The sequence below is a fragment of the Pangasianodon hypophthalmus genome, chromosome 12 (assembly GCF_027358585.1).
Source record: "Pangasianodon hypophthalmus isolate fPanHyp1 chromosome 12, fPanHyp1.pri, whole genome shotgun sequence".
NCBI lineage: Eukaryota > Metazoa > Chordata > Actinopteri > Siluriformes > Pangasiidae > Pangasianodon > Pangasianodon hypophthalmus.
In genome coordinates this window covers 2,634,479-2,648,383 of record NC_069721.1, presented here as the reverse complement: position 1 = coordinate 2,648,383, position 13,905 = coordinate 2,634,479, and the positions used below count along the sequence as shown (strand labels likewise).

Genomic DNA, 13,905 nt, shown 5'->3' with positions numbered 1-13,905 from the left:
AACCCGCATGGGTTTTGGAATGGCCCAATCAAATCCTATCGAAACCCATGGAATGGCTTGAGGAAGGCTGTGCACAGACGAGCCCCTCACAATTGCCAATCTTGCCAAAAAAAGATTCAATTCAGTTCAATTTTATAAATAAAGATGTACTAAGTTGGTAGACACATGCCTAAAAAGGGATGTGCGCACTTGGACAACCAGGATTTTTCTGTTTTTTCTTTTTTTCCCCCTTAAAATTCCTTATTTCTGTTTGTTTTTCACTTGAATTTTGTTGGTTGCTATATCCCGTTAAAGGTGGAAAAAGATCTGACATGATTTATCTTGGTTTCATTTTTTTTTTTACATCACAATAACTTGCAGTTTTATCAGGGGTGTGTAGACATCTATTTATATCCACTTTATAGACAACAATCTTGATCATATTGCAGCATATTGTGATAATATTAAATTCAAGATTAGTTTAAATCTACTGGACAGTTGAAGATAAACGTCGCCTCGTCTTTGTCCAATCTTCAGCTGTCCAGTTTCGGTGATACAGTGCCCAGCCAGTAGCCTCAGATTCCTGTTCTTGGCTGACAGGATGTGATCTCCTGCGTTTGTTTCCCCTTCTCCTCAAGGTTTGAGATGTTATGTGTTCTGAGATGCTTTTCTGTGCACCACGGTTGTAAAGAGTGATTAATTGACTTACCATAGCTTTCCTGTTAGCTCAAATCAGACTTGGTATTCTCCTGTGACGGTTCACATCAGCAAAGCGTTTCTGCATGTAGAACTGAAACTCTTGACCTGTATCCGCACGATTTCGTGCATTGTCCTGCTCACATATGATTGGCTGCTTGGATAACTGAATGAATGTGCAGGTGTACAGGTATTCCTAATAAAGTGGCTGGTGATTATATATAATTATATAACCACACTAGCTTGAATGTGTAATTAGGCTACTTAATTTGCAATGTTACCTGCAAAGGTGTGTTATTTATTCTTTGTTATTTAGTTATATGTAATAATTTATAAATTTAATTTATAATGTAAATAATTTTCCATTGTTTAGTGCCAGAAAAACACTCTTTATCCCCACTTACCTGGGGTCATTTTTGTCAGGACAAATTCAGCTGTTATTCAGTCTGGATGTATTATTGTATCTATTCATACAAAAGTGACATTTATCTGAACATGAATAAAATGATTTAGAGACCTACGAATGATCCATCGACGGGTTGTAAATAAACTCTGTCCCTCATATCGGAACACCGGGATGTCTCAGATATCGCGATATTTAGCGATTCTCGGAACGATACAGCGACGCGATGTCAGCGCGCGCGGAGGTGAATAATGCTAGTCGGCCAGATAATCAGGGGCGCGAGCGCGGTTACAGTTTGCGGAAGTGGAAGAGTTTCGTCGTGGAAGCTTCAACAACTCGGTAAGTCACATTCACTCAGACTTCAAATTAACTTTACACACCGTCGCCAGGTGTTTTAAAACGTCACGATGGCTAATGGCAAGAAAGAAAAAAAAGAAACACAAATGGTCAAATCGAAAGTGTGGGAAACAACATGAGCGCGTGCAGTAACCACTTATAAGTGTTTGTTGTTGGTGTTTGTGTTGAGCTCCTCATATGTGTGTGGTGGTGGTAGTAGTGTTGTTGTTGTTGTTGTTGTTGTTTCTGGTATTGTTGGTGTTGTTAGTGCTTGTGTTCAGCTCTTCAGGCGTGTTTGGTGGTGTTTGTGTTGCTATTAGTGCTTGTGCTGTTAGTGCTTGTGTTGAGCTCCTCAGGTGTGTGGTGTTGGTGTTGGTGGTGGTGTTTGTGTTGCTGTTAGTGCTTGTGTTGAGCTCCTCAGGCGTGTGTTTGTTATGAAACCTCTCATGTGGAAGGTAGTTTTGTGCCTGTTTCAGGTCTTGTTTGTTGTGGTTCTCCCACGCTTTAGCAGACGTAAACAATCCCAAATGTTTTGGTGTGACCTTGGTGCGACCCCGTGATGAAGATCCATGGCAAAATCCTGCACCACTACCTGTACAGCGGTGCACCTGATAAAGAGGGATACCTGTACAAAAAGGTATGAAAATTTATCACATCAGATATATCTTTGTCACATCAGATATATCAATATTGTATTTTATTGTGGATTTATAATTAATCATGACATCACAGCTGATCATTACTGACTGGCTATTTTGCCTTTTTGACGCTTTCGTCTGAAGCAGTTCTATGTTTTGTCTGAGCACATTCTGTTGGCTAATCATCTTTTGAAATCCAGTCATGTGTGTGTGTGTGTGTGTGTGTGTTTTTCTGTTCTGTAACTCTGCGTTCACGCTAGTAGGTGATGAGTCACTTATGACCGCTACTGTTGTTGCTTGTGGGCGTGGCCTTTTATAAAAACCCCAGAAAACTAGTGAATATGTAAATCTTTGTTGCTGCAGGGGGAAGTGAACACGTCCTACCAGAAACGTTGGTTCTCCCTGAAGGGGAACCTGCTGTTTTATCGGGAACGCAGGAGTGAGCGTGACCTTCTGGGCGTGATCGTGCTGGAGCGCTGCATCGTGCAGCTCTGTGACTCTGAAGAGCTCTTCGCTTTCTCTGTGTCGTTCTACGGCGACGCCGAGGACACAGACAACCTGCGCACGTACAAGTTCTCAGCTGAGGACCAGGCAAGTCAGGAGAGCTGGGTCAAAGCCCTCCACTCGGCCCACCACGGCTACCTTGACCTCCTCGTACAAGATCTGCGCCAGCAATACCTCGGTGAGGCACAATGTCCTTTACAGTTTAACACTTGAAAAGATTAGCACATACTAGAGATCTATGGCCTGTTCTTTGTTTGTGGTTTAACAAGTTAGCTGGAATGACATGATCCTGGATTTGGTCAGACTTGTCACCAAGACATTTAATTTACAGCATTTCAGTAGACACCCTTATCCACAGTGTCCACAGGTTTGCTTACAGACAACAATTCAAACCTCAAACCTGGTTAAGAGCAGCTTATTCAACCTCAACAAGATTAGACTTCACATTTAAAAGCATCATATATCCACTAAATCACACTAATTAATGCATATATTACCAAATGTGTAGTGTGATTACTGATTTGAGGTTGTTGCTATTGTGAATCCTTGAATTAATGTAAATTTGTACTCTAGTGTAAGGACAAAGAAGCAGGCAACTTAGGTGGAGTTAAAAAGTCTCTAATTTGATCTGATTTTTTTTTAAGCATGTATTGTTATTGCTATCCACAGCATAAGTTTCAGAGAACTATGGCAGGTACATATTCTAAATATTTTTATGGGTCTAATCAAAATGGAGATTGACTGTGCCTACTTAAATAAACTGCACATACGGTTTCTTTAGACAAGCAAAAAGAGATCATGAGTATGAGTAGGAGCATGAATAAAGTAGATATATCTTGTGCAAACATTATGATTGTGTGTGTGTGTGTGTGTGTGTGTATCCACTAATTAGTGCTTTTTATATAAGGATTGTTTTGGAGAAGGACTTTGCAGAGAACTGTAGTATTTATCACATTGTCACTAAAGTGAAAGAGAGAGTTGCTGTGAGGAAAGGTAAGGGGGAAAAAAAAATTGAACTAGTGAGGTAGTGTGTAGCGCTGTGTAGCCAGAAATAGCATTTTTGGTTTAGTTCTGGTCAACAGTGCCATGGTCCTCTTCTGTGCGTTTCATAGCCCTTGTGTGCGCTAAGGTTAGGACCATGGTTGGAGTGACCACAGTTGTAGCAATGTAATATGTTCACATTACAGCAGTAGTGGATGTTAGAGGGTAAAGGGGTAGACGTGTGCAGTAGAGAGTGGTGTTTCTCCTCTCCTTGTCCTTTTTCTTTACCGTCTGTTAACCTGCTTATTGTTTTTATTGGAAGCAAATAGCTATTAATAAACACCTCACACTTCACCCCTTCAGACTCATGTTTGTAAAGTAAAAGGACCCAGAAACATGGAAATTACCAACCATGGTCTGGAGACAAAAATCTGAGAAACGTAGGTGCTGTAGTGTGATTTAGGGCGAGTCCAGTGAGAGAGGGTTGTGAAATTCTTTAGGGAGTCACAGCCAAACACAAAAGGGATGAGAACCACTGGACTAAGGCAGTGGTGAGCTAGCTGTCCAATCAGCGTGATCATACAGCATGACTAACACACTCTTTTTTTTTTTTTTTTTTTTTCTAGAGGCAGCAAGAAACGCCGGAGTCGACCCAGTGGACGACATGTCTGCGAAGGAAAAGGTGCGTCATTTTCAGAAGCCTCACAAGTGCCCAGGCTCAAACTCGGTCTTTTACACACCGAACGAAAACCACAAGCTACAAGCCCTGCCCACCGGCTGCAAGCAAGCCAACAAACGCTCCCCTAAACTTTGGCCCAAGCGCCACACTCTCGGGCCGGCACCATGTGTTACGGAGTGGGTGGAGCCAGCGGAACCTATGCAGGACTTCTGCCAATTGCACGAGTACTTTGGACAGGAAGTGAGGCAACTGGTGGCTGAGTGGCAGAAGAAGAGACGGGAAAAGACTGCGCAGGCTGAAGAAAATCTGATCGACTTGGGGTAAAAAAAAAAAAAAAAAGATGCTGAAACTAGTTATTTGTAGCACTTATCTGGCCTTTTATCTTCAAAATGTCTGAATGTTAATGTATAGTAATTTGTGTATAAAGTCAGTGTGGGTGGTGTGATGATATCACATTATCATGATATGCTATTTTACAACACATGGTACATAGAGTTGATTGTTATAGTAATACATAGCAGACTGGATGTTAAAATCTTTTAATAATTGTTTTAAGTGATTTATTTTTGTAATATTTTGTCATTGTTTTTTTTTTTGTACATATTTAAATTTAAATATTTTATATGGTCCCATTTTTATATGGTGCCATATTTCCCACCCCTAAAAAATATATTTAATTACAATTATTTAATTGCTGAAAAAGAAAATGTCCTGAATTTTTTTTTTATTTCTTAATAATTGCTATTTGTTTTTTTATGTAGTCTGAGACACTGATCTGGATTTTTTTTTTCTATTTTCACCGAATGCTGTAATTTAATGTAGCTGTTTTAGATTAAGTTTGATAAATAAATCTTTTGTTAAGTTATGGATCTAAGGTTATTTTTTTCCTTTCAAAAAGCATTCCTTAAAAAGCATTTCCCAAGCTGCCATTGTTCCACAGATTGAGCTTGTTAATGTGGAATGTGTTAACTGTTACTTAGTTGACTCAATTATTGAATTATTGGCACCCTTTGTGAAAAGGATCAAAAAAAAAAAAAAAAAATGCAGTTAGTGATAGTTTGAGTGTACACACATGAGAACACTTTTTTTTTTTTTTTTTTTTTTTTTTTTTTTTTCCTTTTTCATTAAATTTAAATACATTTTCAAAATTATTAGCACCCTCACAAATAAAGCCTGTGCCTCTTCTGGTAATGTCTAACACGGTTGGAGAAAGGACAACTTTGTCCATTTCTCCATGCACAACATTTTAAGGTCCTAAATATTCTCTGGTTTGTGCATGTCAGCTTCCTTCTCAGGATTTCAGTAGCGTTCAAATCCAGGGACTGTGATGGTCACTGCAAAGTATTGATTGTACATGTGTGTAAAATCCTATTTATTCCCCAGGAAAACAGGAAATTACCCAAGATAAATTACCCTAATGAAATATAATGAAAGAATTTTTCATTTTTAGAATAAAAGGTTATTAGTTTCTTGGAAGTTCTTGGAAAAAAATTCTTAAAAGTTGCCAATAATTCTGGAGCTGACTGCAAACAGGTGCGGTTTTATTGCCACTCAACAGAAAAGTTCTCTAGATGCTGAAGAGGAGCACAGATGGTGGGGTCAGAAAGGTTGATATGTTTTTTAGGTGGAGAAAGTGAGCAGGAGTGCATGTTGGTGTCCAGGAGCATCAAACTGACTCCAAAAAACCCACACATTGTGATTGTCTAGAGGAAAATGCACATAAAAAAAAAAGTTCAGAATTTTGGTCTAATCATTTTATGCCTGACATAGTGACATTGTGTCATTTATCATAAGGCCTGTAGGCCAGACTACAGCAGTGTGTAATGGAGAATGTCTCTGTGTTACATGTGTGATGGACTGAGATAATGCTGTTCAGCAGTGGGTGAAAAAGAAGAGTGTGTGACTGAGGAAGTCAAGTTATTTCTGTCTCGATCGCTGACACTTTTTAAAAGACTGTCATTCTGCGGTCTCTTCTTTTTCTTACCTCTTGAATTTACCCTCTTGCCCCAAATGGCAGAAACTCAGTCTTGACCTCCAGATTTGCATATGCTCTTAGTACTTGTCTGGAATAAAAACATGCCACCACATCAGACCATTGGAGAGAAATGTTAAAGAGCTCGCTTGTTTTGGGGTTCTACACATACCTTAAAGTACTCCGAAAGTGTAATCTTAAACCATTACAAATGATCTATATAAAACAATGAATTGTACATCTTAACACTTATTAAACGCATCTGGATTGACAAATATTAGCCTGCAGTCCCACTACCTGTATCTGTAGTCTTCCAAATAGCTGTGTCTGTAACTGTATTTGGGTTTAAACCCTAAGTAGGCGTGTCTGGAATGGGGAGGGTGTGTTTTTTTTCTGGCTCACACCCACATAAGTGTAAAAACCTCGCACTCACATGACCTCCCACAGGATCCTTGTCTCCTATTCCTATCTGTATTTGTATAGTGGTTTCTACCAACAGCAGCACTTTAAAGGCAGATTTTCTTTTTTTTTTTTTATTTTTACCCCATTTACCCCAAGTCATCTGCCAATTCCCACCCACTAGCTACATTACATGGCCAAACGTATGTGGTTCTTCCCCAAACTGTTGGAAAAAGTTGGAAGCACACAGTTGTGAAGTGACTTGACTTGTGGCCAAGTATGGAGACCCATACTCGGAATTTGTGCTCTGCATTTAACCCATCCAAATGCACGCACACACAGTAGTGAACACACACCCGGAGCAGTGGGCAGCCTTTTTTGCTGCAGCACCCGGGGAGCAGTTTGGGGGTTCAGTGCCTTGCTCAAGGGTCTCACCTCAGTCGTGGTATTGAGGGTGGAAGAGAGCGCTGGTCATTCACTCCCCCCACCTACAATCCCTGCCGGACCTGAGACTTGAACCCACAACCTTCAGGTTACAAGTCCAACTCTCTATCCATTAGGCCACGAGTATCTTCACAAAGACATGGTGTGTTAAGGTTGGAGTGGAAGAACTCGAGTGTCCTGCACAGAGCCATGACCTCAACCCCACTGAACACCTTTGGGATGAACTGGAACACCGACTGCACCCCAGACCTCCTCACCAACATCAGCGCCTGACCTCACTAACGCTCTTGTGGCTGAATGAACACAAATCCCCACAGCCACACTCCAACATCTAGTGAAAAGCCTTCCCAGAAGAGTGGAGCTTATTATAACAGCAAAGGGGGAATAAAACCTTTAAAAACATGTGAAATGAGCCATCCGCATTTTTTTGAACTGCACGACACATCATAGCTCAGTTTGGTTCGTGCTGTATTGATTTACAGTAGAGAGAGTAGCACTGATCCCTCCCACTGATCCCTCCCATTTTGCTCTCTGGACTCCCGCCTCCCAATAACAGGGATAACACTTTCCTGTTGCACCACTCGGGAGCCATGAGGTTGTCTGTTACACTTCATGTTCAAGCATGACATGAAGAAGATGCAGCTTTACTTGTAAGTCAGAAGAAGTAAGAATCAGCAGTTTGATGGGATTTGCATCATCTGCAGCTTGGCCCCACTGTTGCTGTTTTATTTTTTGGGTTATTTCAGTCTGCACCACAAACTTACAGAAGATCCTTAAATAAAAATTCATGTAAACATGGCATATCAAGTTGGGTCATGGTTCCCATTAAGCTGTGTATCAGGTGACCCTGTATGATCTTCTGTACATTTCAGTAACTAATGGCTGGATGAAGCGTGGACCTGTTTACATGTTGAACATGAACCAGAGTCTTCCTTCAGCAAACACTTTTAAAGTGTCATGGCTGTGTTTATGTAGTGTGCTCCTATTTATAGCCAGTCCATTCATAAACTGAGTGTTGATGTGTGAGGATTTCCAACTACCAGTTAATCCATGATGTTATTCTCAGGGTCAAGATGATAATTGTTATACATACATACGACTCATAGTTACTCGGAGGAATGAAAGTCAGCATCTAATTCCCCTTGGATTGCTGAAATTTGCTTACTTTTTGGAAGGCAAAATTTACAAAAAACTAAAATGAACTCATCAGGATTTCTTCACTACTTAAGCTTTTTTGGCAATGTGACTTCAAATCACATTTGAAAATACACAGTATACCTTGAAATGAAGTGCCGTAAGTTCTTCCTGTGTTCAAAGATTGTCCTGATGGCAGGTGTGTGTGCACAGGTGGGAAAATAAACCAAGATAAGAGATAGAGGTCATGGGACGCCACTAACTTAACCCTTTTCGTGTCAGAGCTTTCAAGCTTTACTTTATGTTTAGTCTTGGGTCTGTTTGGAATAAGCTTTTCACAATGAAAATAGTCACTAAATAGCAAACTGAGTGTCAAGCTGACTGCAAAAACACCCATATCTCCTTATAAGTCCACAGGCTGTACCAAACAGTGGACAGAACTTGCAGGGTTGAATTCAAGACGTCTCAGGCCTATTTTAGCCGAGAAGTGAAAGGTGACACTTGAAGCCACGCTCCTTCTATTACTTTCTCTTGCTCTCTCTTTCGCTGCCAAACCTGATCATGAGGCTATAGTTAGCTCTCCTGTGCTAGTATATAAGGCTCCATAGTGTCAAAATGTACATGTCGGTCAAGCGGACTTGGCGTAGGCTCTTGGCTCTTCTCCTGACCAACCCCAAAAACTCCATATAACTTCGAGAGATGGTGAGTGTTCATGCTGCATCTTCAGGAAGTACGGATTTTACAACCATGTAAGAAGGCACAACTAAAAATGAAGTAAATCCTTTCTTCTGGATCTTCAACTTTCTGACAGCTTTACTGGTTAGGATTCCTTGAAAGTAGACTGATATGGTTTAAGAGGCCAAGCTATCTAAGATATTCACTACCATTCCAGATACTAGTAAAACTTACTTGGAAGTATTTTTAAAGAAATGTTTGGTATTTCCATGGAGATACCTTGGCCTTGTTCAGCCAAGTTCAACAAAAAAAAGTGTTCTTGAAATGGTTTTTCATATGTTATTTATCTCCAGGCACCCAAAAAGGCCAAGAGGAGGCAGCAGGGAGAGGGTGGCAGCTCCAATGTGTTCTCCATGTTTGAGCAGAGCCAGATCCAGGAGTACAAGGAGGTAAGACTTACAGCTCAGGAGACTTCCATGCCATGTAATAGATCACAGATTCATCCAGATGGATTTCACATTCGTAATTATTCTGAAATAATTATTTAAACTCAAATTAAGATATAATTAAAGCTCTCACCCAGCCCCCACCCTACATTTTAATAGTATGCTCCAGAGAAAAGAACAGAAACCCTGCTTACGCCAAATTCAAATAAAATGCAATGTAAAATAAATGCAAATGTAATGCTGCAGCCAGTCCACAGGAACAGCAGGTTCAGATGAGACAGACATGAGAGAAAGTCTTACCAAAACTGCTCTTATGGACTTTTAACCAACATTCCAACACTGGTACAATACAGTAAAAAGCAGTTCCGTTAATTAGTTTATGCATTCCTGAAGGAATATTCAGAGCCTTCAGACCCATGTGTATCCTTACCACAAATTCTTCCTTCAAAAAGGATAAATGATCACTAATTTAGAGATCCATTTATATACAAAACTTTGACCAAAGAATTCATGAAAACATTCTATAAAAATTTGATTTGCATGAAAGGCCATAGCTCAGCAGCTGCCCTTAGACGTCCATTGTAAGTGAGTTTGGAGGGTTTTTTTTCTTCTTCTTCTTTTCTCAGTACAAAATTAATTCTGTGGTAATCGTCCATATGCTCTAGATGTTGTAAATGAAAAGAAAAAAATGCTGAAGTATTCCTTTAAACTGTTAACAAGAGTAAATAATCATACCGAATAGAGAAATCATACTGAAAACTATACACAAGGGTTAAAATTTAGTTCTGCTGGCTCAGCAAAACTGATGTGTCCACTTTAGGTCTGGTGTTTAAGGGGGCTCCTGGAATGCCAGAGGTAAAAATAAAACCACCTTGTGGTAGTTTACGCTAAACTTACTCCTTCTGCTCCATTCTGTTTATGCACGGAATGTGCTAAATCCTGAAACAGCTGATGCTAGCCATCATGACCCACTGGCATGTGTTGTGCAACAGATGGTATATACCACTAGCAATATATCTCCAAGTGACTTTCATTTTTGTGGAGGATATTTTTGCAGAAAACAATCAATGTAATTAGCACTCAAGAGTTTTCAGGACTATGTGTACCTTCTGCAAGGAACTAATTCATCTTCTGTGGAATTTCCTTATGTGACTTTAACTTGTAGTGAATGTTTGTTAACTGAAATTGGAAAGAGAGCATGAGAATGAGGAAGGTATTGATTAGTTTTTGGGGGTGTGCTTGTGGTTGTCAGGGTGGTGGAGAAAGTGTAATCAATCCCGTAAATGTCGTCAAACTCATGCCATGAATTCCAAGACCATTTTAACACCTTAGAAAGGCAATCTGCCAGCAGCTGCTGTGTAAAAGTTACCTTCTCAGATTTCACAAGGTCTCTGGCACCAAAAGAGGAAACACAGTTCTTATTTATGTGGACAGTTTAATGTATCGTAGAGGCGTTTTCCAAATGGGCATTGTCCCCAGAGCAAGCTAATGTTTCCACATTTCACAACATTAGTAACGGTCCATAAACAAACCAATTAGCTTGATATTTTTCTCTCAGACTGACGCTGAACTGAACAGTGGGTGTTTTTTTTAGTGGCACTTAGCTAGAATGCTAAGAATGACAAATACGAGTCTTAATATCGTGAATGCTTATACTGTATATCCTGAATAAAGGGCTTAAATTGTGCCAAAACTTCTGATTAACTTGATATTGCTGAGAAGGGTCCAGAAAAATGGCTAAACTTAACAACCATGCTGTCAAATAGTCCAATCAAGGAAAGACTCAGCTTTTCTTCTGAGATCCAGGGATAGAGCGCAAATCCTAATATACATGCTAACTTTCCTAACAAATTATCGCAGTGCATAGCTTGCTTATCCTTTATCACTTCTGAGAATTTATCACTGGAATGAATTCTTTGTAAAATTCTTTTCACAGGCCTTCACCATCATCGACCAGAACAGAGACGGCATCATTAGCAAGGATGATCTGAGGGACGTGTTGGCCTCCATGGGTCAGCTGAACGTGAAGAACGAGGAGCTGGAAGCCATGATCAAGGAGGCCAGTGGTCCAATCAACTTCACCGTCTTCCTCACCATGTTTGGCGAAAAGCTGAAGGGTAGGTTGCTAATTAGCAGAGTTGTGTCATTAGAAAGAGAATTATGTAACAATAGCATGTCTTCTACTCTCAAGATTTCAGTTTGTCCATTTGGGGGAACCCTTAAGGGTTTTATGTAGAACCATACAACAGATGGTTTCCCTTTCAAAGAGGCTCCCTAGAAGAAACATTTTTTTCTAAGACTGTATGCTACACACAACTCTTACTAACTTTAACTTTAGCTAGCTTCCCAAAACATAGCTACCATTAGCTATACTGAAACAGTTCTGTATATAACTGCATATAGTTTAAAAAAAAAAGGATTATGAAATTTATCTTTTAACATTAATTATAACATCGATTAGTTTGTCGTTGTTAGCTTGTTAGCCTCTAACTCCTCCGATTATAACAAATCCGTAATCTCGCACTTTAAGGTGCTGATCCCGAGGACGTCATTGTTAGCGCTTTCAAGGTCCTTGACCCCGAGGGTACCGGCTCCATCAAGAAGGATTTGTACGTGCATTTCTCATTTAGCTCAATTCATTCACAGAGATATTGGATAAATGCATAAACATTTATGAACTGAACTTTACTCCTTCTCCAGCCTTGAGGAGCTTCTGACCACCCAGTGCGACAGGTTCAGCGCAGAGGAGGTGGGTTTTCTGTAACTAGCATAGCATTTATGTTCGTAGTTATTGATAGTTATATAGTAAGACTCTTTGACACTTTTTGTTTTAGATGAAAAACCTGTGGGCCGCCTTCCCTCCAGATGTGGCTGGCAATGTCGACTACAAGAACATCTGCTACGTCATCACACACGGAGAGGAGAAGGAGGAGGAGTAAACTCCTTTCCAGCTACTATTTATCTACCTCTTACCTCAACCCCCTCACATGTGGTTCCTTCACTGGTTCCTTCTTCTCTATGGCATGTTCAGGTTCCCTCCTTGAATGAATGTTCCTCTCGCTCACACGGCTGATAATAAAAGACTTTAACTCCATGGCTGAGATCCTGAACTGGAAGTCAGGATGGCTTTTGGAGGTGGTGGGAACATTTTCAGTAAACAATAATGCCGTGTCGTCAAACCACGCCATCTCACAATGTTCTCTCTGCTTTTCTTTGGTACACGTTTGTTTATTCTCACAACCTACAATAAAGAGCAGAGGAACACGCATTTCTTGGGTGCTTCCATCAACACTGCTGTTGTAAATATGCTGAAGTATTTTTTTTTTGTTTTGAATTTGAGAAAAGCAAGTTCGGTTTTACAGTAAAATACAAATCGATCCGCCTCCATTCATGTCCTTTCTTTATTTCTCTGGAAGTAAGAGACGACAAAGAGAAAAGAGTGAGAAAAAAGTGAGATAAGGTTACAGAGGGAAAGAAACTAAACATCTTTGGTTTGGATGCTTCCCTTTTCCTTTCCTTTCTTCATTCCACAAGTTCTTTCCTTTCACAGTCTTTTGTTGTCTAAAATCACCTTAACTCCTCATAATAATAATAATAATAATAATAATAATAATAGGCTTCCGTCTTTCTTACCGTTGTGTCAACCTGATGTTACTGAAGGCCATAAGAAGTCAAAAAATTGTTCCTAGCTATCTAGCTAACTTAGCTAACACTATCTAACCCCCTGCCCCCCAACAACCTAAACACTGACTTTATTCGATGTATAAAAGGTTAAATATAAGTATGTAGTTACAGCATGTTGTTTATAAGTTTATGCTAAATTGTTACACTGTTAAAAAGTTACCCAGCTAAAATTAGCATTAGCTATAAAAAAGCTATGTATACCCGAGAGGTACATTATTTCTTTCATTATTTACATTCAATTTACAAAACTCTTAATTTACTGAATAATGAAAGAAGTGTAAAGAGTAAAGTGTAATGTGTAAAGTGTATAGCTTTGATATTTTCAATAAATGAAGGATTTTGTGCACCTGAATGGAAATGTAAAGCTAAGGTAAACATGGATATATTAAAAATTCTCTCTCAGATAAACATGGATATATTAAAAATTCCTTTACAAAAAGCTGTTTACCTGAGAAGTACATTTCTTAACTTAACATTTCCGTTCAATGTACAAAATTCTTAATTTATTGAAAATATCAAAGCTGTACTTCCTTTGTGTTTTGTGTTTGTAGCTACCTGGGCTGAGGAGTTAGCGCCACAGCTAGCTGAAGTAACCCTAACTAGCTGCTAAATATTGTCAGTTTCAATATTTTAAGTGAATTTTCTTCATTTTATGAACTTAAATTCACAACAGCTAACTGTTTTAGTCACGGTCAGTATTAAAGGCTAGTCATGCCATGTACTGATGCGAACGAGTCGATTCTTTGAGCCGACTCTTTTAGGTGAACGTTGGAAGCCGCCTCACTTTTCTGAAGAGGCTTTTTTTTTTAAAATAAATAAATAAAATTAAGACAAGACAATCATGATGACATGGTGCTTTCATCGAAAAGGTTTCAGTAGTCTATATGTATGTCTCTTTAACTCTGTTAATCACACACACGGCAACCGTGATCAAA

The 13,905-nt window shown here is 39.5% G+C and overlaps 2 protein-coding genes and 1 long non-coding RNA gene across 4 annotated transcripts; 2 read left to right on the top strand and 1 right to left on the bottom strand.

Annotated features, from left to right (window-relative positions):
• Positions 1-1,276: 1,276 nt before the first annotated feature.
• Positions 1,277-5,033, top strand: LOC113547471 (sesquipedalian-1). 2 transcript variants are annotated; one of them, XM_026947824.3, is made up of 4 exons: positions 1,277-1,417; positions 1,923-2,051; positions 2,416-2,734; positions 4,164-5,032. In XM_026947824.3, the coding sequence occupies exons 2-4, from the start codon at positions 1,974-1,976 to the stop codon at positions 4,538-4,540; spliced, it is 774 nt and encodes a 257-aa protein (XP_026803625.3). In that variant the 5' UTR covers positions 1,277-1,417; positions 1,923-1,973; the 3' UTR covers positions 4,541-5,032. The 2 variants fall into 2 exon arrangements, with proteins under 2 accessions (XP_026803625.3, XP_026803627.3); XM_026947826.3 differs by having other exon boundaries at positions 1,281-1,417; positions 1,926-2,051; positions 4,164-5,033.
• Positions 5,034-8,712: 3,679 nt separating this feature from the next.
• mylpfb (myosin light chain, phosphorylatable, fast skeletal muscle b) lies at positions 8,713-12,552 on the top strand. Its single transcript, XM_026947919.3, has 6 exons — positions 8,713-8,867; positions 9,194-9,289; positions 11,223-11,403; positions 11,817-11,895; positions 11,987-12,035; positions 12,121-12,552. Exons 1-6 carry the CDS (start codon positions 8,865-8,867, stop codon positions 12,223-12,225), a joined length of 513 nt encoding a protein of 170 aa, XP_026803720.1. The 5' UTR covers positions 8,713-8,864; the 3' UTR covers positions 12,226-12,552.
• A 9-nt stretch (positions 12,553-12,561) lies between these two features.
• LOC113547538 (uncharacterized) lies at positions 12,562-13,742 on the bottom strand. The gene is made up of 2 exons (XR_003404833.3): positions 13,526-13,742; positions 12,562-12,695 (listed from the first exon to the last, which is right to left on the bottom strand). It is a non-coding gene; the product is annotated as an uncharacterized LOC113547538 (long non-coding RNA).
• Between the last annotated feature and the right edge of the window lie 163 nt (positions 13,743-13,905).